Genomic DNA, 24202 nt, shown 5'->3' on the forward strand with positions numbered 1-24202 from the left:
TAGGATATCGTACAAAAAAGCAGGGCGGTTCTCGTTCCCGCGGCAACCCGTCGTCTTCCCATGTCCACCGCGCCCCGCGGCGGCCGTGCACAACCAACGCCACGCCACGGCGCCACGAAACCAGACCGGCCGGGACACCGTCGGACATGGCAGCGCCGCGCCGCGCGCACGCCTACCTCCACCTGCTGCTCGCGGTCGCGCTGCTCCCCTGCTGCTGCCTCCCGCGCCGCGCGGCCGCGCAGTCCCCGCCGGCGGGCGACGCGCGGCTGCTGCTCGAGATCAAGCGCGCGTGGGGCGACCCGCCCGTGCTCGCCGGGTGGAACGCCACGGCCGCGGGCGCGCTCTGCAGCTGGCCGTTCGTCGGGTGCGACGCGGCCGGGCGGGTCGCGAACCTCACCCTCGCCAACACCTACGTCGCGGGGCCCTTCTCGGACGCCGTCGGCAACCTCTCCGCCCTCACGCACCTCGACGCCTCCAACAACAGCATCTCCGGCGGGTTCCCGACCGCGCTGTACCGCTGCGCTTCGCTGCAGTACCTCAACCTCTCCCAGAACTACCTCGGCGGGGTGCTCCCGGCGGACATCGGCCTCGGCCTGGGGGAGAAGCTGACCACGCTCGACCTCAACGGCAATGAGTTCAACGGCACCATCCCGGCGTCGCTCTCCAAGCTCCGGAGCCTCCGGTTTCTCGCGCTGAACAGCAACCGGTTCGCCGGTACCATCCCGGCGGAGCTCGCCGAGCTGACGAGCCTTCAGGATCTGTACCTGGCGAACAACCCGTTCGCCGCAGGCCAGCTGCCGGCGTCGTTCAAGAATCTGACCAACCTGGTCAGCCTCTTTGCGTCGCAGTGCAATCTCGTCGGCGACTTCCCAAATTTTGTTTGGGGCCTCAAGAAGCTGCAAATGTTGAATCTGTATACGAACAACCTCACCGGCGAATTGGCAGTCGACGGCTTTGCTGCGAGAAGCTTGACACTAATCGACGTCTCAGATAACAGAATTAGCGGTGGCATCCCAGAAGTGTTTGGGAGATTGGAGGACTTGTCAGTCTTGAGCCTCTTCATGAACAACTTCTCCGGCGAGGTACCGGCCAGCATCGGCCAGTTGCCGTCACTGACGAAGTTGAGGCTCCACACCAACAGGATTAGCGGCACGCTCCCACCAGAGCTCGGAAAGCAGCAGCCGGGCTTGTTTTATGTTGAGGTTGACTACAACGAGCTCACCGGCGGGATCCCGGAAGGGCTGTGCGCCGGAGGCAACTTCCAGTACCTCACCGCCAAGGGAAACCGATTGAACGGCTCCATCCCGGCAGGTCTTGCCAGCTGCGCCACTCTGGGAACCCTGTCACTGGACAATAACCAGCTCTCTGGCGACGTGCCGGAGGCACTGTGGACGGCGACGCAGCTTTACTTCGTGACACTGCAGAGTAACCGGCTCACCGGGAGTCTTCCGGCTACGGGCTATCTCAACCTTACGGCGTTGCACATAGGGAACAACCAGTTCGGTGGCAACATTCCGGCTGCAGCAGCTGCACTCAAGGTGTTCACCGCCGAGAACAACCGTTTTTACGGTGCGATTCCGGCGAGTCTTGGCGACGGCATGCCGCTCCTGCAAAGACTGAACTTGTCCGGTAACCAAATCTCCGGTGGGATCCCGAGAAGTGTTGCTAAGCTAAGCCAGCTGACGCAAATGGACCTGAGCAGGAACCAGCTCACTGGCGAGATACCAGCAGACCTGGGCGCCATTCCGGTGCTCAGTCTCCTGTACCTGTCGTCGAACAAGCTCTCCGGTGACATACCGCCTGAGCTTGCGACGCCGGCACTCACCTCCCTCAACCTGTCGTCCAACCAGCTGAGTGGCCAGGTCCCGGCCGGGCTCGCCACCGCGGTCTACGACGCCAGCTTCCTTGACAACCCCGGCCTCTGCACGACAGCTGTGGGATCCGGCTACCTCACCGGCGTTCGCTCCTGCGCCGGTGGATCACAAGACGGCGGTCCTTCCGGAGGCGTCTCGCATGGACTCCGCACGGGCCTCCTCGTCGCCGGCGCCGCGCTCCTCCTCGTCGCCGCGGCCTTCGCCTTCTTCGTCATCGGCGACATCGAGAAGCGGCGGCGCGTCGCGAAGCAAGACGACTGGAAGATCACGCCTTTCGTCAAGGATCTGGGATTCGGCGAGGCGTCCATACTCCGGGGCCTGGTGGAGGAGAACCTCATCGGCCGCGGGGGCTCGGGGCGCGTGTACCGCGTCACCTACACCAACCGGCTCAACGGCAGAGCCGGCGCGGTGGCGGTGAAGCAAATACGGACCGCCGCGCCGCTGGACGAGAGGCTGGAGCGCGAGTTCAAGACAGAGGCTGGCATCCTCGGCAACCTCCGGCACAACAACATCGTCAGGCTGCTCTGTTTCCTGTCCAGCTCCGACTCCAAGCTCCTCGTGTACGACTACATGGAGAACGGCAGCCTGGACAGGTGGCTCCACGGCGACGCCCTCGTCGCCGGCGGGCACCCCATGGCGAGGGCGCGGTCCGCGCGGCGCGAGCCACTGGACTGGCAGACGAGGCTCAGGGTGGCCGTCGGCGCCGCGCAGGGGCTGTGCTACATGCACCACGAGTGCGAGCCGCCCATCGTTCACCGCGACGTCAAGTCCAGCAACATCCTGCTGGACTCGGAGTTCCGGGCCAAGGTCTCCGACTTCGGGCTGGCCAGGATGCTGGCGCAGGCCGGGGCGCCGGAAACGATGTCCGGCGTCGCCGGCTCGTTCGGCTACATGGCTCCAGGTAAGGATTCCAACTTGTCACCTCCAGTGGATTTCTGCCCCGTTCCTCCAGATTCAGCCAGCAACTGGGGAGCACTCGCTGTAGCAATGTCGCGTGTACGCCGGACCTTAGATTGGGCCTTTGATGCTTGTCTGCAGAGTGTGCTTTCACCAAGAAGGTAAACGAGAAGGTCGACGTCTACAGCTTTGGCGTCGTTCTCCTGGAGCTCACCACCGGCAAAGAGGCCAACGACGGCGGCGAGCACGGCAACCTGGCGGAGTGGGCACGGCACCACTACCAGTCAGGGGGGAGCATCCCCGATGCCATGGACAAGGGCATCAGATACGCCGGGTACTCTGACGAGATCGAGGTCGTGTTCAGGCTAGGCGTGCTGTGCACCGCCGATTTGCCGGCGTCGCGGCCAACCATGAACGACGTGCTGCAGATCCTGATCAAGTGCAGCGAGCAGACGTGCCACAAGAGCAAAACGGAGCGTGGCCCGGAGTATGAGGCGGCTCCACTACTGCTGCCCAAAGGCAGTCGCCGGAAACAACTCTCGAACGACTCGGGGATCGACACGGAAGAGAAGAGCGACTTCGATAGCATTGTCTGAAGAAAGGATCCGACCACTGCACATGCTACTATGCTAGTGTCAGCGAACGGCTGTTGTAGTGATACTTCAGTTAGCACATTGTACAGCAGAGAATTATGCATCCAATCCCCAACTAGGTACAGGGATAGTATAGAGCCGGGCTTGTGGGTTGTGGCAGACCAAAACGCTCAGTGTTTTTGCGCCGCAAACCTGTATTAAATCACACATACAGTAGACCGTTCAAACAGAAGAACTAGCAAACATTAGTACATGACTACGATTATACTAGTTTCTTTCTGAAACCGAGGCTGTAGCCTGTAGCTGAAGCTCTGAACATCCATTCAAAAATTACTACTACGACTGCATGATTTTGTCCCCATGTTTACTGTGAAATATAGAATATTGCACAGATAAACACTGATTGATTTGCAATATCGCATCATAGAATATTGCACAAATAAACACTGATTGATTTTCGCTGTGTTCGTTTGGCTTGTCAGCCAACCAGCCAGCAGTACCATTCTCTCATACTAAATCAGCAACAGCCACTAGTTACCAGGCAGTCAGTAGTATTGTCCCCAAGGCTGCTGGAGCCAGTGTACCTTGTGGAGATCCAGGCTCCTGAGAATGCACTTGGTGGTATCTATGGTGTTCTGAACCAGAAGAGAGGGCACGTGTTTGAGGAGATGCAGAGGCCGGGTACCCCGCTCTACAACATCAAGGCTTACCTCCCTGTCATTGAGTCCTTTGGGTTCTCCAGCCAGCTGAGGGCTGCAACCTCTGGTCAGGCATTCCCTCAGTGTGTGTTTGACCACTGGGATATGATGGGCTCTGATCCTTTGGAGGCTGGCTCCCAGGCTGCTCAGCTGGTGTTGGACATCCGCAAGAGGAAGGGTCTCAAGGAACAGATGAACCCGCTTTCTGAGTACGAGGACAAGCTCTAAATTTTTGCCCTTCTGTGGTACTGTTACCCCCTGTGGGTATAATCGTCCATTCGGCTAGTGTAATGGGAACTACTTCTGAATTTCATTTTCTTTAGTTGTCATATGGTAGTGTCAAATTTTGTGAACATGATTAGTCAAATGGTGGTGTCCTGCTAAGGCTGTGTTTAGTTTGTGAATTTTTTTGGATTTGGGTACTGTAGTACTGTCGTTATTATTTGACAATTAATGTTCAATTATAGACTAATTATACTTAAAAGATTCATCTCGTCATTTACAGTTGAACTAAGTAATTAATTATTTTTTTAACTATATTTAATGATCCATGCATGTGTCCGAAGATTCGATGTGACGGGTACTGTAGGAAACATTTTGAGAACTAAACAGGGCCTAAGACTATTTTCGCTGTGTTATCTTGGTTTTAGCTGATGGCTGGCGCTGATTTTTTGTGAGAGAACAGTACTGCTGACTGGCTGTTAGCTGGTGGCTAGTGCTGATTTAGTATGAGAGAACAGTACTACTGACTGGTTGGCTGACAAGCCAAGCGAACACAGTGATTGTTATCTGTCTTCATGTAACAGATGCTACAGTTTTGGTATCTGTGTTTTAAGTGGTGGTATCTGTGGTACAACGCTTGTTTCTACTGTCTTGTGAATGTATTGCGTTTGCCATCATGTTGGTAGAATTTATCTGTTTTGTTGCCTGTTTTTTTTGTTAGTTGATGAATATGTTTTTTTCTTAAACTTATCTAAATCTTACTATTACTAATTGTATTACTAATTGTAGGCTCCTTTGGAGCCTCCACATGATGGCACCTAGGATCCTATGTGGACACTCTAAAAAAATAGAGAAATCCTATAAATTCTCACAAAAATTGGAAACATCCGGCCATCAATCCAACAACTCTAGTTATAATAACCATCGGATCTGTTATCTTTCTAATAAATTACCCACCTCTGCTATTATGAAAATAGACTAAAGTAACCCCATAAATATGTATCTAAATTACCTACCTCTGTCATTATAAAAAATCTAAAGTAACCCCCTAATTTTTGTGTTAATTACCCATCTATGCCATTATAAAAATAATACATATACCTCCCTAAATTTGCATATAAATTATCCAATTATGTTATTATTATTACAAGTTAAATTATTCATAAATCTAAATCTAAATTATATAATTATAATAATATATTAAAGTTGACCAATATAAAATTCTAAATTACTATTTCTATCATTGTTAATATATTATTTATATAAAAATACTACTCATGATATATGTCACCATATATTCATGTATGATGCAAGAGATTAGAATACCAATTCACACATAAATAGTTCAACTAAACATATATTGAATACACATGTAGGTGTGACGCAAGATGAAATCTATTATAACTAGAAAGTAATAAATATATATATTAGAGTATGTGTTAGAATATTTAATAGATGAAAAGAATGTGAGATAAATAATTGTAATTATTGATCTTATTCTTATATTAATTCTAATTAGTCCGTGCGGGAGCACGGGTTGATAGACTAGTTTGAAAAATTATAAAATCTTTTCCTTGTCTATTTTGAAGTCCTAATGCATTAGCAAAAAAAGGAAAGGGGAAGCTGGATGGAACGGCCACTTGATCTGGAAGGAAGTCTTTATTTCCTCGAAAGGGAAAATGGGACTCGTGGGACAAGCAGTCTTTTTTCCCAGAAATTAAGCGTTTGATCGTGCGGTACAAGCGCAGTTTGTGTGCTCATGTTAAGCAGTGACACCTGGCCATATAATGAGTTTGTCAACTCAAGGTTTATTGGTCTAGTTGTGAATGCGTAATTGAGAGGTTTATTGTTTTGACTCGCTAATGAGGGTGGAAAAATCAGGCGGACCTGAGTTTGCCGCTCAAGCCCACGGGCCCAAAACGGTACCCTCCGTGTTTGACGGGATCACCGTTCTCCGCTGCGTTCAGTCTCCGGCGGTGACCGTGCAGAAGGGACATCTGGAAAGTGAGGCGACCACGAATTTCGTTGCTAGACTCGTGCAGTCAAGAACCACAGAACCTGCAACTGGAAATAACCACTCTGTAAATGCTGCTCGTAGTTTGAACATCAATCATCAAGATTTGTAAAGCCAAGACCCTGAGGTCGGTCTCTTCCGTCCGAATCCCGCCTAATCCAACGAAAAAACCGCACTAATCCAGGCCTTCAGAAGCTTCGCAGCAAATGGAAGCCTGCTCGTGCTAATCACGCTAGTGTAGCGTACAAAAGAAAAAAAAAAACAGGCTAGTCCCGTTCCGTGCTCATTTCATTTGATCACCAGAGCAGATCGCACCCCCTGTTTAGAACCAACGCCTCGCCACGAAGACCAACCGGCCGAGGCGACATGGAGGCGCCGCGGCGCGCGCTCCTCGGCCTCCTCCTGCTCGCGCTGCTTCCCTGCCGCCGCCTCCTGCCCCGCGCGGCCGCGCAGGTCCAGCCGGCGGACGAGGCGCGGCTGCTGCTCCGGATCAAGCGCGCGTGGGGCGACCCGCCCGTGCTCGCGGGGTGGGACGCCTCGGCCGCGGCCGCGCACCACTGCACGTGGCCGCACGTGGGGTGCGACGCTGCCGGGCGCGTCGCACGCCTCACCCTCGCGAACGCCGACGTCGCGGGGCCCTTCCCGGACGCCGTCGGCGGCCTCGCCGGCCTCACGCACCTCGACGTCTCCAACAACAGCATCACCGGCGCGTTCCCGGCCGCGCTCTACCGCTGCTCTGCGCTTCAGTACCTCGACCTGTCCCAGAACTACCTCGGCGGCGAGCTCCCCGCGGACATCGGCTTCCGCCTGGGGACGAACCTGACCGCGCTGGTCCTCAGCGGCAACGAATTTAACGGCACCATCCCGGCGTCGCTCTCCGGCCTCGGGAATCTGCAGCATCTCAAGCTGGATAGCAACAGACTCGCCGGCGCCATCCCAACGGAGCTCGGCAAGATGACGAGGCTGCAGACGCTGTGGTTGGCGTACAACCCGTTCCACGCCGGGGAGCTGCCGGCCTCGTTTAAGAACCTGACCAGCCTCACTAGCCTCTGGGCGGCGCACTGCAACCTCGTCGGCGACTTCCCGAGTTATGTTGCGGGCATGCCGGAACTGGAGATGCTGGACCTGTCCATCAACATGCTGACCGGTAGCGTACCTCCGGGGGTTTGGAACCTGAAGAAATTGCAAGGACTGGCAGCATCTAGGAACAACCTCATCGGCGACTTGGTGGTTGATGACTTCGCCGCGATGGGCTTGACGATAATCGACTTGTCGAAGAACAACCTTACCGGAGTCATCCCGGAAGTCTTCGGGCACTTGGAGAACCTCACAAAATTGTACCTCTTCAGCAACAGCTTCTCCGGCGAGATACCGGCGAGCATCGGCCGGTTGCCATCGCTCTCAATATTGAGACTCTACGGTAACAGGTTTACTGGTACGCTGCCGCCGGAACTCGGCAAGCACTCGGCCTTGACTTACGTCGAGGCTGACGACAACGAGCTCACCGGCACGATCCCGGAAGGGCTATGCGCCGGAGGCCAGTTCTGGACGCTCACTGCTACGGGCAACCGCCTGAGCGGGCCAATCCCGGAAGGCCTCGCCAACTGCACCACCCTGAGTGCCCTGAAACTGGAAAGCAACCAGCTCTCCGGCGAGGTGCCCCAGGCTCTGTGGACGGTGACTCAGATCAGCATCGTGCTCCTACGGAATAACAGGCTCACCGGAAGACTCCCGGCCACGATGTACATCAACCTTACGACACTAAACATTGAGAGCAACCAGTTCTTTGGCAGCATCCCGGCGACGGCTGCCGCGCTCCAGGTGTTCACCGCCGGGAACAACCGTTTTTCCGGCGAGATACCGGCGGGTCTCGGCGACGGCATGCCGCTGCTGCAGAGGCTGAACCTGTCCGGTAACCAACTCTCCGGCGGAATCCCAACGGGCGTTGCTAAGCTAACGCAGCTCACCCAAATGGACATGAGCAGGAACCAGCTCGCGGGGGCGATTCCGGCAGAAATGGGCGCCATGCCGGTGCTCAACGCACTTGACCTCTCGTCGAACAAGCTCTCCGGCTCCATCCCAACGGCGCTCGTGAAGCTGAAGCTCAACTCCCTCAACCTGTCATCCAACCAGCTCAGCGGCGAGGTCCCGGCCGGGCTCGCCACCGCCGCCTACGACAACAGCTTCCTCGACAACCCCGGCCTCTGTACCGCCGCTCTGGGACCCCCCGGCTACCTCGCCGGCGTGCGCTCCTGCGCCGGGGAGGCACAAGACGGCAGCTCCTCCGGAGGCGTCTCGCGTGTTCTCCGAACCAGCCTCCTCGTTGCCGGATCCGCTTTCCTCCTCCTCGCCGCGGCCGCCTCCTTCTTCGTCGTCCGCGAGATGAGGAAACGGCGCCGCGTCGCGGAGCAAGACGACTGGAAGATGACGCCTTTCGTCAAAGATCTCGGCTTCGGGAAGGCGCCCATACTCCGGGGGCTGGTGGAGGAGAACCTCATCGGCCGCGGCGGGTCGGGCCGCGTGTACCGCGTCACCTACACCAACCGGCTCGACGGCAGCGCGGGCGCGGTGGCGGTGAAGCGCATAGGGATCGCCGGAGAACTGGACGAGAAGGTGGAACGCGAGTTCGAGTCGGAGGCGAGCATCCTGGGCAGCGTCCGGCACAACAACATCGTCAGGCTGCTGTGCTGCCTCTCTGGCACCGAGGCCAGGCTCCTTGTCTACGACTACATGGACAACGGCAGCCTGGACAAGTGGCTCCACGGCGACGGCCTTGTTGACGGGCATCTCACGGCGAGGGCCCGGCGCCCGGCGCTGGACTGGGCGACGAGGCTCAGGGTGGCCGTCGGCGCCGCGCAGGGGCTGTGCTACATGCACCACGAGTGCTCGCCGCCCATCGTTCACCGCGACGTCAAGACGAGCAACATCCTGCTGGACTCGGAGTTCCGGGCCAAGGTCGCCGACTTCGGGCTGGCCAGGGTGCTGGCGCGGACAGGGGCGCCCGAGACGATGTCCGCCGTGGCCGGGTCGTTTGGCTACATGGCTCCCGGTAAGGATCCCTGCTTGCTGCTTCCGGTGGGTGTTGCTCACATACATGTTGCCGGATTCTGTACAGTAGCCGTGATCGCCGCGGTGTCACATGTTCCCGTGTGTTGCTGGATTCGTGCTTCTTTTGCAGAGTGCGCGTACACCAAGAAAGTGAGCGAGAAGGTAGACGTGTACAGCTTCGGCGTCGTGCTCCTGGAGCTCACCACCGGCAAGGAGGCCAGCGACGGCGGCGAGCACGGCAGCCTGGTGGAGTGGGCACGGCACCACTACCGATCGGGAGGGAGCATCCCCGATGCCACGCACAGGAGCATCAGGTACGCGGGGTACTCTGACGAGGTCGAGGTGGTCTTCAGGTTAGGTGTGCTGTGCACCGGGGACTTGCCGTCGTCACGGCCAGCCATGAAGGATGTGCTGCAGATCTTGCTCAACTGCAGCGAGCAGACGAACCGGAAGAGCAAAACGGAGCGAGAGGGTGGACTGGAGCACGATGAGGCTCCACTCCTGCTGCCGCAGCGAGGCAGCCGCCGGAAACAGCTTTCGAACGGCACAGGAATTGGCATTGAAGAGAGGAGGGGTTTCGACAGCGTTGTCTGAAGATGCCTAAATTGGTAGTTCCGTGGGTACAGTTTAGCACAGTATGCCAAAATTCACAACCCCTTTCACCATGACTCTACTAGTACCAGGTACCATTTTAGAGACTCACACTGTAAATTCTTAATAAATCACACACATGCTAGAGAAATAAAACAGAAGAATAAGCACAAACTGTTGTAGCTTTCTGAAATAATGGCAGGACCTCTGCACATTCATTCAAAAGATGAGTACGATTGAATGATTTTATCCCCCTCTTTATTTTGAAACACAAGATTACACAGACAAGCACTGATAGGTTTGCGACATCGCATCATAAATTCATAATACAGAGTTCAAGGTGTAGGGAAAAAAGAATTGGCAGGAAAGGAACGGCTTCATTCAGACGTCCGCTTCCACTTCCCTGCAGTTGCTAATGGTTGTTCCAAGTGATATACTGCAAACTCATTGGCGCCATACTAGCTATATCCTGCTGCAGAGGCAAAAAGAGATGCGAATCGCACGAGGGGAGCTCCGCTGAGGGGGAAAAGAGCGGGAAACAAAAAGGTTACACTAGGAGCCGAGTTCCTAGGACTATGCAGCATACTGGGAGTGTGAGGCTGCAAGAAGCGCGGCTCCAATTCCTGAGCCGTCGTTGGCCAACTTGACAACAACCGATGAGGCAGCCTCCTCACCGAGAAGATCTGTAAGTGTCGCTTCTAGGCAGGAGCTGAACTTCTTGTAATGCTCATATAACCCACCATCCATAGCAACCACAGTCCTTTGTTGGCTGAAGTCATTTAGCAATTTGTCCTTGCCCAGCTTCTTCAGAATGCCATATATACCAGCAGCAGCCAAGCGTGCACCCCTCTCCGCGACAAGGTCGCATACATGAAGAGTAATGTATCTTGCTTCGAGGGAAGTATCAGGAACCTGAAATAAGTAGCATAACACATAAGGAATCAATTGTTCTTGAAGACAATATCTAACAGTATACTTTTTTAATATGTGCACCGTCTTACCCCCAGAATATCCTTCAGCTTAGCTCCCAGGTGTTTGAGATCATGTGAGGTGTCATGATGCATGGCTGACATATCCGGTGTTCTGCAATATCACAATTACAATTTTCAATGGGAAAAACTTATATTTGCTACACCAGACTTACAATTCTGCTTCACAAGTTTGTTGGATAAACTTCGCAGTACCCTACTATATATGGGGCGTGTTTGGAGATCTAGCTCTTGGCTATTTGGGCTAGAGCTATTTAGCTCAAGCCCTCCAATGAAATAGCTCTTCACATGTTTGGATCCAAGAGCTATTTGGCCTTTAAAGCACCTTTTCCCAATCATTGGAGCCCCATTATCTCTCTTGCTGTGGTGGGCTCCACCCGAAATATCCCAAATAATCATCTCTTGGGTGGGATAGTTTTTTTGAGATAGGCTATTTGCAAATAGCCAAGAACTAGCACTCATGTTTGGGAATTTTGGGCTATTTTGAGCTAAAAAGGGGTGGGCTAGAAATAATCCCTAGGATCCAAACATGCCGATGGTTAGAGTCCAAAACGTGGAAAATGTGCTCGTACATTACGATTAGCAATAATGGTTCCCCTATCTTCTGTAAGCTTATCTACAATTAGATACTACAAACAAAAACACAATCAAAATTTTCCCTTGTTCAGTTTCTTCTAAAGATTACCCTATGGGTACAATTTTAATGGTGGAGATGGGCATTGGAAGGATAATTTGGATTCATTTTTTCATTACTCTGGTAGTGTCAGTGAGAATTTTATAGGTTGGGGCTACAAGGCTCAGTAATACCGAATGCAGTTTAATCATCTTAACATCCTCCCAAATAGGTGGATTTGCAAAGTTGTTGATAAGATTCTAGGGTGGAGCAAGACCTATGCCCTTACATGGGTGCCTTCATTCTATCACTTATCTGAATTATGAAGTTACTGCTAATTCCAAGATATACAGGAAGGTCAGGGGAATTGATTTTTTATACCCATCCGAAAATGTTCGCAAAATGCATCAAATTGCCTCTTGGTTTAAATTTAATGATTGGCTATGTAAATAATTGTTTCAAACAAAGTGAGAAAAGATTTATCATTTTCATCAGAAGTTCAAACAATATCAAAGCCCAAAGTCTTACCACTTCACTTTAGTTCCCGATCTAGAACTCTTTTTGGGGTGCAGATTCTAATTTTGAGCATGAAATGTAGAGTAGAATTTATAGTAAAAACTGACGAAGCATATCTAGAATCTATCAAAATATTTGTACTTTATATTTTGCAAATATGTGTGCAACATTATTTAAGTTAATTTGGATCTTTTTTGTGTCTCTGTTGTGAATGGAACAAGAAAGTGCACCTCAGTATAAATAATTGTTCCAATTTTGGTGGAACAACATCCCCAAACAAAGAGGCGTCATGAGCCAGTTTCAGCAGGATCCTCCGAACAATTTCTCCAAGATACATTCCAGAAATCATCTTTTCATATAGCTGAGGAAAAGAGTACAAAAGTTATGTTCAAGTTCAACACCCAAATAAAGTCAGAACAGTAGATTAATGGTCTCACATTCATGAGTCGCCTTTCCCCACCTTGAATATGAGTTAACTTTTTGTGGCAATTGTATCTGACTGGAGTTGATCCAGTGTTTTAAAACATGTGACTTATGCTTAGGGAAAAATCTGACGCCTTAATAAACAGCTGCATAGATTAAGTCCACCTACCTGCTCGCCAGGGTTCAAACTTTCAAAGTCCAACGCTTTATCATACTCCGAACTTGGAAGCTTATCTGACCTGAAGTTTCCCCATTCCATGTTGATTACCTGTAGCATTCCAATAGAACCAAATGTTATGTTAATTGTTTTGAAAAAAAATGTTATGCCATTAACTGGTTCGAACATCATAAAACACAAAGGCCAAAAGACCATTTAAAATTAAAACTCGATCAGCATAGGAGGAAATAGGTGGCATAGTAAGAAAAGAAGAAGAAATAGGCACCCAAATTCAAGTCCAAGAGGAATTGAATCTGACTGGTGAGTGTGCACAACCACACCTCTGACCAACTGAGCTGGGCTAAGTTCCATTAAGAACCATTAAAATTGCATGGAGGAAGTTGGGCACTAACCATATTCCCTGATCTAGGTAGTGGCCCGTTCCATTTAGGAATCACATTTGCATGTTCCACATAAGCTGCATTTGTGCCGGTGCCCAATATTACAGCAGCAACAACATCATTATCCACATATCTCCCGCCAGCCAATGTGCCTACAGTATCGTTAACCTGCATAAAAATGTTAGCAATCACTTTACATGACATTGTATTTACCTGTAATTGTCCAACTGACCTTTGCTAGACATCAACATAAAGCATCTCAAGAAAACCAACCCAGCATTAGAGAATGTTTATGGAAATGGCAAATTCTATTTTATACACGTAAAATGAAGGGCACGTGGATACTTGAGATGATAAATAATCTACAAATTAATTTACTTACCAGGGCTGTAACTTTCATGTCAAGACCCTGCCTCTCCATAGCCCTAGTCAATTCAGCCACAACATCTTCTCCAACCTGCTCAGAATCAATAAAATCAATACTGTGTTCAACGTAGGATAGATCAATTAAGGAATAGGGTTTTTAAGCATGCTCAGAACAGGGCAAAACAGCAGGTGGCCAGTTATTTGTGCAGGAATTTCCACAAGTGAAAGAAAACAAAAAAAAAAGCTTGAATAACTGAAAGCGATTCCATTGTCCATTTAATAAGTGGAATTCCGTGAAAATGAAATGGACAAGCTACATTGCCACATTTGATGGTCAGGAAAAATGCATAGTAATTAGAGATAAATCCATATCTTGGTATCAGACTCAGCTTCTGGTTAAGGCACTGGTTGAATAAATAAGTAGTGTAGTCAACAATGTATGACAAAAGGTCTTGCTTTTACCGTGCCATTGATGGAAAAGCCCTTGGTCCACTTAATTAGAGTGCCGGATGATATTGATGTTTGGTGCACTGGGAATGAAAAGGTGAAACCGAGTTCTCTCTGCCTGCCATCTGGTAGGTGGAAATCCTCTCCTTCAGTCCCCACAAATTTTTCCAATTCGGCAGCAATGAAATCGAACAGCTCCTATACTCGTGTTTTGAGAAATGTCAGTAAACCATGCAACAAAATCGTGTTGATGCGGGAAACTTGAAAAGAGTCGCTCGAAGCACTAACCGTGGAAGTCCCAACCATGAGATGAGGCGGAATGGAGACCTCCTCGTATTGTTGCTTCACAACACGCTTCTCCCTTCCTCCAAGTTGAACCCGTATGACACGAAAGTTGGTCCCGCCAAGATCCAGTGCATAAAACAACCCATGCTCATCCCTGCAGGATGACATACATCATTAAACAAGATAATAATGGCAGTGGAGACTTGACGATACAAACGATTTACACCGAATTATAAATTTAACTGACTGCAATTGTTTATAGCAACATATATATCCCTTAAAAGAAATATAACATCATCACTAAATTATATTTTCAAAAGATCCAACAATACAGTTTTTTTAGATTTAAGAACTGCATAGAAAAATACCATCGTGGATGCACCGAAAAGGTGTGGTAATATTGGAAGAGTGAGGCTGTACCGAAAAGGTGTGGTAATATTAAATGTTTCTTTGGACATTAGCCATGACGACGTAGAAAGGACGATACCAGGATGTAGGTATCCCAGGTACACGAACGTTTCTTATTAAAAGAAGACACTGTAGTTTGGAATGATCTGTGAAGCTGCGAAAGCATCAAAACTGAACGGTTGCATAAGTTCTGGCCGCCTCGGTTACCTCGTCAACCCAACATGTTTACATTCAATCGAAAATTGAAGACCGAACAAACACAAAGTGGAGTAAACCAGAACTGCGAAGGTACCCATGAACAGAACTCCACAGATGAGAAACAATGCCTTGTCCTCCTACTGGAATATTGGAATCAAGAAAATCCGTAACAGGGTCAAAAACACTCTAGCGTCCTACCTGATTCCCCTGGAAACCACGTCAGAACACGGTATCCAATATAGAACAGTCCCACATTTCCACCGAATCAAAACCTGGATAACCCAACTAACGGAAGACCCCAAATTGCCAACCAGTTCATTCGCCCAAGACGCGCACACGATCGACAACAGGCAATTCTCTTGCCACACCCATGGGGGGGGGGGGGGGGGCTTACCCGGTGGGGAGGTTGTCGACGTAGCTGATGAGCATCTTGATCGGGGCGTGCGGGTCGGCGCGCAGGCCGCGCTCCATCTCCTCCACCATGGCGTCCGCGATGCCGCGCAGCAGCGCGGTGGGCGTGGAGAACGCCTGCTCCGCCTCCTCGACCACCGCCGCCGCCTTCCTCTTCCTCTCGTCCTCCGCCTCCCGCCGGCGCCGCCGCCGCCGCGACACGACCACCGCCACCCCAACCGCAGCGGCGGCCGCGGCGCACACCACCGCCGCCGTCCCGACGACCGCGCCCTTCGCCATCGCGCCCCGCCGGGCGAGCCCTAGCCTCCCCGATAGAGCCGCGCGACCGATCCCAAGCCCGGAACAGCTCGGCGCCCGGATCGCGAGCTAGGCCGCTGCAGCCCACCGCTTCTCTCTCTCTCTCTCTCCCTCCCTCCCCTCCCCCCTCACTTGTCTGCCTCCAGCTCTTTCTCCGCTTGCGGAAGCGTGGGAGTGGGACGAGAGCCACGAGTTGGGCGTTTTCTCCGCGAATAAATCTCCCTAGCCCTCGGGGTTATTTACGGACGTACCCTCGAGTATGAACGGCCGCGATCCGGTTGTCCCCGAACGGACGGTCTCGGTCCCCTTCCCGGGGGTGGGGGATGGAGCATGGAGTGCCGGGGCTCGTGGGTCCGCAGGGTGCGGATCGTGATAACAGTTGTTGCCGGAGGTTTTATGTGTCAAAAGTCAGAAGAGGTTAACGGTCGAGCGCTCGAGCAGAGGCGAGTGAGATTCCAGCCAGGGGTGTGTACGTAAAGTTACCAGCTAGGCGCTAAAAATAATCAGCTGCAACTGATTACTCTGTCAGGATCGAGGCCCACAGGTCAGCGTAACATAGCGATTGGGTAGGCGTCCCCGAAAGCGACAGAAGAATGGGGCCACGTGCGGGGAGGGTCAGCTGAAGGGGAAGCTGACGTAACGACACGGAGTGCTGACGCCGACGTGTGGACAGGTTAGCGGCTGCGCCGGTGGCAATGCCCCGCCCGACCGGAGATGCGTGATGGGCCAGTGGGCCTGCGCCTGCGCGCGCGGTGGGCGACGGCGGGGAGGAGGAGCCCATCTCGCGTGGCGTGGGGTCAACGGCGGCCGAGAACGGCGCCACCAACCGCGGGCCTTGGCCGCGCGGACAGGTGGGTCCCTACAAAGTCCTTCTTCCCCGCCGGGAGGGTGGGCGCTGGGCGGCGCCGCGGCATGTGATGGGTGCCGGTGGCTGGGTGCAAGAATGGACGGACCCGTAAGCCAAGAGCTGAGAAATGCTCAATCAAAGCTCTGGGGATGAGGGTTGGTATGGTTCCGTGCTTCCATGATTGGTGGTTTGGCGCCATGTCAAGCAGTTTTGGACGCTCACGGTCTTTCCATCCTTTCCCCCCGGCTACAGTTGCTCGAGGCGAAAAGGAGGCGGAAAGTCTTCCCGGCGGCGATTCCGCCGGCCTCCTCCTTCTCCGACGGCCGGAGTGGCATCGGAGATGGAGCGGGGCCGGGAAATCGACGTGTGGGTGTATATAGGATAGATAGTTTCTTCCCTAATTTTAGGTGGTGCTTGCCGTCGGTGGTCGTCGGCGAAGCTAGGTTATGCCGGGGGTGATCCTCTGCGGCATGGTGTTCCGGGCGGCGTCGGCTAGGCGACGGCGACGGCGGCGCAGAGGAATAAAGTCTCTCGGCTTCTTCCTCGCCCGGTGGTGCCCCGCTCCAGCTTCATCGGTGAGGTCATGGAGATCCGTGTCGGAGCCAGTGGCTGGTGAGTCTCCCTTTCTACCTAAAGGGGTGGCTGCCGGCTTTCTTTTGCTTCAAGGGTGCAGAGATGGATGCTGTTTGGGGTTTGGTTGTTGGCCGGCCGGATCTGGCTCTTTTCTTCCTCGACGGCGGTGGTTGCCGGTTGCGAGCTCAGATTTGGGAGTCGGAGGTGTTGGGGCGCAGCCCCAGTCGATGGGTGATCGTTGACGGCTTCATCTTGTTCTTTGGGGCGGGTGTCTACTTCGACTCCTTTTCAAGCCAGCGGGCGACGGGACTTCTCCGGCTCAAGGTGGTGCTCGCTGTCTTCTTCGGCGGTGATGGCCGACGACGAGGACAACGAGCGTCGGTGGTTCGCGAAGGATCTAGGGACTCAGATGTAATTTTGCTTTTTCTTAGGGTCCTTTATGAAGTTCGGTTGGCACAGCTGTCTCCGTATCATATACGTACGTGTCTATATCTGTCTACAGTATTGTATATTTTCCTTGCTTGAAATACAGATACGTATTATCAAAAAAAAAAAGCAGTTTTGGACGCAGCGTGCTGCGTGACACAGTCAGAGACCGTGAGGAAGATGCTCTAACCGACTGCACCCTTTACTCCTCTGAAGGACGAAGCTCCTGTTCCTACAAACAACGGACATTGTACAGTTGTACTTTGTAAAAGCAAGCGATTCGAGTGATATAAACAATACAGAGACTGTACTTTCAGAGCGAGTGGCTTAAAAGTCGAGACACGAAAACTGTAACGGCAATTTGTAGCTGACCGACAGATCAAGGAGCATAGACCAGGCGCGTTGCAAGAGTTACACTAATAGATTTGAGTTCCAGACAGTCTGTTGCGTTGCCGAATCAAGCTTTGGAAAAAAGAGGCAGTGGTGATCAGAGGGTAGAGATGCAATACTAAAATAAGCATGAAAGGGTACAAGAATAAAATGATTAAGATCCATATGTACATTCCTCAGGGGGGCCGTGGAGTGATACCAAGGACCGATAAAATCCCCACTAGCAAAAGGAAAAGTAACACACTAACAAATGCTTGCCACGACACAGCTTTTTTCACCACTAGACCTGTATGCATGCTGCAGGCAAATGGTTTACTTTTTGCCGCTGTCGAGATCTTACAAGTTGGGAATATGGACAAACAGCACCTGCAGCGGGGTATTACTGAAGTCTGGGCTGACAATAACTTGTTATCTTTAGATGAACTGTCAGCACCTAAGTATGTGGTGTCTGGTCACACTCAAGGAAGTTGCAAAAATTAGCAGCACCACCCTATTCAGTATTCACAACCTTACAAGTTGCCATTCTTGTTCATTTCATCCCAATCTGATCAAATGTGTCGTTGCTTGGGATGACAGGAACAAGGTAATTCCCAAAGACAGAATCAAAACTTTTATAGCTTCCAAGGCATCCCTCATGCTGCGCTTGAAGGATAACAAGTCTCTTTGTCTCTCTAACTTTGTTGAGATCAACTCTCACTGGCAGCACACCCGAAACCTGCAAAAGTGGAATCCACATCAAGAAAGGATGTCAGCGATTATCAAGAAACAGCCAAACAGGAAATGAGGCATCCAAAGCCACTTGACGTCTCAGGGCATACAGATGGGTTGGAAGATGATGCCGACTTGTCCTTATCTAATGTAACCTGAGAAGGCCTGGTCCTGTGTTCCAGAGAACAAGATAAATTATGCAGTACACATCGCAATTCGCAAGTTAAAATAGTTCGACAGTAAAATTGCAACTCGCAAGTTTGTCACTGTTAAATGTGAGGTCAAGAGATGGAACAGCAGGCAAAACTCAAAATCAGAGGTTTCACTAGATTTTGCTGCTTTTATCGCAGGATGCAATCATCAATTAAATGATTGGTGCCTTTCACAATTCAGGCAAGTTGGGATGTTGTGCCCTTCCAGCCCACTCGAGTTGCTAATGTCATGAACCGTAACAGCGATATTCAAATTTAGACATTTGATGAATAATTTAATGGCATATTATCTTGCTTTATAAATGACAAATGAAGAAGCACTAACCTATTTGGCTTTGCATTGCTGTCAGAGAAGGATCTGCAGAACACGAATTAGATTGCTCTACGTTTCCCTTTTGTTATTTACTTATTTTATTAGGTGTCCACAAAGGTAGTTTACACCATGAAACAGCCCTGAAACCTAACGCTGATAATCAAATTTGGACAGGCAATGTAAAGTTGGCTAACAGAATAGCTGGGTCCGGTTCAATGATTTAATGGGGATGGAAGAGTAATGAAGAAGCACGGATCTATTTGGCTTGCACTGCAGTCCTTGAAGGATCTATCGGACACAAAACTGTTGTGTTTTTAAATTTCATATGCTATCCTACACAAGTACAGAGTACAGTCCATGATTGCTGTTAACATAGGAACATGACAGTGGAAGAAATTCCCCTTTTTCTTGGCAACAAATGGCGTTGCACAAACAGAGTACCACCAGACAATACACACACAGCCTATTTAACTCCTCAGAACCATGCAAGAATCCTAAAAATTCACAAGGACCATGAAGGTTGAACTAAAGAGAGCATTCCATGGGTGAAGACTGAAGAATGCACTCTTCTTCATACCTGTGCCCTCAAAATCACCCACTACCACCTACGCTACTCAGCTATGTCCGACGCCCACGCCCTAGGCCCTTGCAGAAGATCACACGCACATTGCCAAACCCCAAAGCCCCTTTTGAGGAACGCCAAAACCAAGCATATGGAGATACTCGCGGGATCATCTACTTCGGAATTGCCTAAAAGGAACCTAGACTTGTAGCCATCCTCCCGCTCCACCAGCCCAAGATGGATCCACTCCAATCCGCTCATCGAAACTAGAAGGGCAGGGCGGCCGTTCGGATGAAATCAGTCATGGGCGACCACTAAATCGGGGCGTTCGGAGGACGTATCAATCACAACAAAAATAGATAGTAAGCTCGCCAGAATTCGGGAGGGGAAAAGCGGCTGTACCTCCTAGGAGGTTCGATCTTTCGCCGCTTCGGCGGCGGCGGCGGAGGTGCCGTCGCCGGGGAGCCACGCTCTGATCCCTCAGCCGCCATGCTGCGGCTACTTCCTTTTCCTTCGCGGTGGCTCGCAGCCTCGTAGGCCTGAGCCCAGTTACTTGCCTTGTATACTTTGGGCCGAAAGGGACGACCCCTTGGAGCCCAGGATAAGCCGCCCAGTACGAGTTCTGTTTGAGTGGACTTGCCATTTTGGCCCAACAAATTCAAGTGGATGCTCGTGGAGCATTTCCATTTCCAATTCCAGAGAGAGAGAGAGTAGATCATCTTGGCCCGTGTTCAGTTCCAAAAACTAAAATTCCAAAAAAAAATTCGGCACCCGCATGGAGACTTAAATATAGACGAAATAAAAAACGCATTGCGACTGCTGTCTGTAAATGGCGAGACGAATCTAATGAACCTAACTAGGCTGTAATCAGACGCTAAATTGCTACAGTGATGCTACAGTAAACAACCTCTAATGCCGGATTAATTATGCTCGTTAGATTCGTCTCGCGATTTACAGACGAGTTCTGTAATTATTTTTGTGATTAGTCTATGTTTAGTACTTCAAATATAAAAAGATGCATTTTCAAAATTTTTACACCGCGCAACCAAACGGGGCCTTGATCAGGGAACGCGTCGGGGAATCTCTACATCTTCCAAAATCACGTGGTCTTCGTGCCGTTACGTCCGAAAAAAAGCACGAAACTACGAGCGTCCCGTTGGCGTTGGGCGTTCCATCAGCATCTCTGGTGTTAGGGCGCGGTCGTTCTCTACGCATCGTGCGCGGTTGCTCTCGGCGACGTCCTTCGTGCCTTTGTCGTCAGGTGTCCACATTACACCTCGTCGTCTCGTAATCAGATGAACCGTCGCCTTTCAGGACATTGATCCCCCCCCCCCCCCCCCCCCACCCCCGGCTTGTCATCGCAATGGTCCGCACTTAATCCGCCGCTGATGGGTTCGCCTCAACCAGTCTCGGTCGATTCTCCAATCAGAAGCGCGCCGGATGCCATTACTAAGAACTAGCGACGTCGCGCCAGCGGCCGCGTAATGTACGTCCAGACGGGCAGGAATCATGCGTCTCGTCCGTTTCGCTTCCAGGCTCCGGTTCGATGTCGTGCACTCGTGCGTCTCGTCTGACCGCGTACTTTCTGAATTCTGACGACGACGCGTCCTGCGCTCACCCAACCCTTTTCTGACCGCAAGCCCGTCGCCCGTCGTTTCAGATTGCAGAAGAAGCTCCACTCCAGCTGCCACGGCTACCGGCGGCCTGCGCGCGCGGCCGCGGCCGCGGCGACGCCACCAAGCGGCGCCGGGCAGGGCGTGGCCGCCGCGAGCACGTCGCCCGTCGCGTCGCCTGGGGGCGACTACCCGCTGCGGGCTCCTGCGCGCGCACCCGCGCACGTACAAGCACGACGCGTGCACGTCGTCGCTCGCATGCAGTGCAGGCAGCTAGCGAGTGGTCTAGGCCCTGTTTATTACCAAAAATTTTTCTACAGTAATAGTCATATCGAATCTTCGAACATATACATGAAATATTAAATATAGTTGTAAAAAATAATTAATTACACAATCCAACTGTAAATGATAGATGAATTTTTTAAATCTAATTAATTCATAATTGAACAACGAAAAGCTACAGTACAATCGAACCCCAAAAATTTTCACCACCTAAACACAGCCTAAGCCTAGCTCCGGGGCGGGCCCGATTGATTGCGGCTTTCCAGTCGCGTTACTGTGGCCGCTTCCGTTCCTGTCCTTCCTCTGCTCGTGCATGCGTGCTGCCCTGCTGCGTGCGGAATCGGATCCGCTGCAGTTGGCCGCCGTGCAGTTGGGTCACTGCCACGTGGGCCCCACGCGTGCAGGCCCCACACGGCAGTGACCCAACTGCAGGGGAGGTAACTGCAGCGGAGCCTCGTCCGCTGCGTGCAGCCTCGCCAGGACGAGCAGCGTGCAGCTGGGAGCGCCCGGTGGACTGGATCAGAGTTCAGAGATCTCGGCCGGGGCGCGCGCATCGTGCTGAACCAGCGGCCAGCTGGCGCGTTCAATGCCGGCCGAGAGGTCCCACGCCAACAGTGTGGGGGAGAGGCTGTGTTTGGTTAGGATTTCATGGAAATTTTTTTCACATTTGACTACTAATTTAGAGTATTAAATAAAATTTAATTACAAAACCACCTTCACAACCCCCGTGTAAATCGCGAGACGAATCTAATGAGTCCTCTGACGCCATATTAGGCGATGGTACTGTAGCATCACTGTAGCAAATCATCAATTAATTACCGTCATTAGATTCATCTCGAAAAGTTACACACGTCCCTAAAAAGATTTTACAAATAGACTTTATTTAGTATTCCATGCATGGGATGGGAGATTCTCTTCTCGAAAAATGTGCGCGAAAAATTTCCTGCAGCAACCACGGCCGAGGAATCTTCTGCCGAGCTCCTCAACAGGGCGCGCCACGGCGATCCATGAATTTCAACCGTGCTGATCGTGGCAGGCGCGAGCAGCTCCGTCCAGGCGTGTCCAGCGTCGTGCGACCGTGCTGCCGCCAGGGTTTCACTTCCCGTCCGGTAACCGCCGGTTTTCGGGATTTTTTCCCGTTTTCGGTCCGGTCCGAGATGAAAAACCGGATCCGGTTTTTTATATTTTAGGCTTCTAAATCTAAAAATACAAAAGTAATTTTTTTGTGTTACTGTTCCGGTTTTGAACAGTACCACCGGTTTTTTAAACCCTGGCTGCCGCTCACCGTGGAGCAGTGGAGCACTGCACGGCATGTACTGATACTGAACATCTAGGCATCTAGCTATACTTGGCGATGCGTGCCCGGTCAGGCACGGGGGACTTTTGCCGGCGCTGCACGGCATGTGGAGGTCACATCAGCTAGTGGAATTGGCTGGAGCCGCACCGGTACGATGCGACTGATTGGCTTCGGCGTCTGTCAGACTCCCTTTTTCTCCTCCTTGATAGGCCCAGAGCAGGGCCAGCACCCAGCAAGCAGTATCATTAGCACGGTATCATTTGGACCTGGGACGGGTCAATTCCTCCTCCGTCGGAGCCGGACTCGCACGGTTGCCGCCTACTTCCGGCTCCCCTCCTGGCTGGCTGGCCTTCCCTCGGCTATAGATGAGCAGAAGGCCCGAGGTCTGGTAGCCCGGCCCAAGCACGGGCGACACGGCACGGCCCAAGCACGGCACGGGCCCGAAGACACCGGGCCCGGGCTAGGCACGGCACGGGTCCCGGGCCGGGCTTGGGCCGCTAGGCAGGTCCGTCGGGTGGCACGGCACGGCCCGCAATTAGTGGAAGGCACGGTAGAGATCTGTTAGATTATATATAACTATAATTATATATTTATATATAAACTTATAATTTGTCATTTGTCAATAAGTTAACTTATATGTGTAACTTATGTGTTTTTTTTAATATTTATGAACTTAATAATATTTGAGAAATAATATTTAGCTTATACGATTCTTTAAACATTTGTGAAATTGATATCTTCATATATTTATGGGCTATTTGGGCCGGCCCGACACGCCGTTTTGGTCGGGCCATTTGGGCCGGCCCGACACGAAAATAGGCCCATGGGCTGGGCCTGGGCCGTCGGCCAAGCACGAAGCCCGGGGCAGCCCGGCACGGTGGCACGACGGGCCAAACTTGGCCCGGCACGATTGAGCCGGGCCGGGCGGCCCGTTTGCTCATCTATACTAGACCTGGGCATGGGTCACCCGACCCGAACAACCCGACCCAACCCGACCGAAAAAAACCCGACCCGACCCGAGCTACATGGCGGGTGGGCGTGGGCCGTATTTTTTAACCCGCAACAATCAACGAGCCGGGCACGGGCCGTGATTTTTGACCCAAAACCCGACCCAACCCGAAAAACCCGACCCAAAGGCCAAAAAACCCGACCCGACCCGAAAAAAACCCGACCCGACACGCCCGCGCAGAGTGCACGGGCCAAGCCGACCCGACCCGGTGATAGGTACGGGTCGGGCGCGGGCCGTCCTATGCGACCCGTGACCCGACATTGACCCGACCCGAACCCGACCCGATCCGACGTTTGCCCAGGTCTAATCTATACCCTCGGCCACAGGAAACACGTACGTACAGAATGCCCTACACCGCGGATTATTTCTACCGGAGTTCCAGCCCAGCAGCGGGCACAGAAATTGGAACCAAGAGCGGTCGGCGGTGGTCCGGTGGGCGCTGGCCTCCACGAAAACGTCGCCCGCAAGGTTCCCGCCATGCTCGGGCGGCCGTGCCGATTCCAAGCCTTCGCCGTTCTAGCA

The 24202-nt window shown here is 52.0% G+C and overlaps 5 protein-coding genes across 5 annotated transcripts; 3 read left to right on the forward strand and 2 right to left on the reverse strand.

Annotated features, from left to right (window-relative positions):
* Nucleotides 1–3711, forward strand: LOC120675492 (receptor-like protein kinase HSL1). The gene is made up of 2 exons (XM_039956695.1): nt 1–2775; nt 2913–3711. Exons 1-2 carry the CDS (start codon nt 147–149, stop codon nt 3365–3367), a joined length of 3084 nt encoding a protein of 1027 aa, XP_039812629.1. The 5' UTR covers nt 1–146; the 3' UTR covers nt 3368–3711.
* Nucleotides 3712–3870: 159 nt separating this feature from the next.
* LOC120674967 (elongation factor 2-like) lies at nt 3871–4298 on the forward strand (the record flags this gene model as incomplete). Its single annotated transcript, XM_039956061.1, has 1 exon — nt 3871–4298. A coding segment is annotated over one exon (420 nt), but the record flags the coding sequence as incomplete, so codon positions are not given.
* A 2127-nt stretch (nt 4299–6425) lies between these two features.
* LOC120673165 (receptor-like protein kinase HSL1) lies at nt 6426–10186 on the forward strand. The gene is made up of 2 exons (XM_039953889.1): nt 6426–9347; nt 9477–10186. The coding sequence occupies exons 1-2, from the start codon at nt 6665–6667 to the stop codon at nt 9938–9940; spliced, it is 3147 nt and encodes a 1048-aa protein (XP_039809823.1). The 5' UTR covers nt 6426–6664; the 3' UTR covers nt 9941–10186.
* On the reverse strand, nt 10126–15561 carry LOC120673166 (hexokinase-6). Its single transcript, XM_039953890.1, has 9 exons — nt 15135–15561; nt 14138–14288; nt 13865–14047; nt 13419–13493; nt 13049–13204; nt 12648–12746; nt 12286–12416; nt 10939–11020; nt 10126–10849 (listed from the first exon to the last, which is right to left on the reverse strand). Exons 1-9 carry the CDS (start codon nt 15428–15430, stop codon nt 10511–10513), a joined length of 1512 nt encoding a protein of 503 aa, XP_039809824.1. The 5' UTR covers nt 15431–15561; the 3' UTR covers nt 10126–10510.
* A 2239-nt stretch (nt 15562–17800) lies between these two features.
* On the reverse strand, nt 17801–20053 carry LOC120676349. Its single transcript, XM_039957604.1, has 3 exons — nt 19882–20053; nt 18503–18563; nt 17801–18399 (listed from the first exon to the last, which is right to left on the reverse strand). Exons 1-3 carry the CDS (start codon nt 19968–19970, stop codon nt 18214–18216), a joined length of 336 nt encoding a protein of 111 aa, XP_039813538.1. The 5' UTR covers nt 19971–20053; the 3' UTR covers nt 17801–18213.
* Between the last annotated feature and the right edge of the window lie 4149 nt (nt 20054–24202).

Source organism: Panicum virgatum, chromosome 5N (assembly GCF_016808335.1).
Source record: "Panicum virgatum strain AP13 chromosome 5N, P.virgatum_v5, whole genome shotgun sequence".
NCBI lineage: Eukaryota > Viridiplantae > Streptophyta > Magnoliopsida > Poales > Poaceae > Panicum > Panicum virgatum.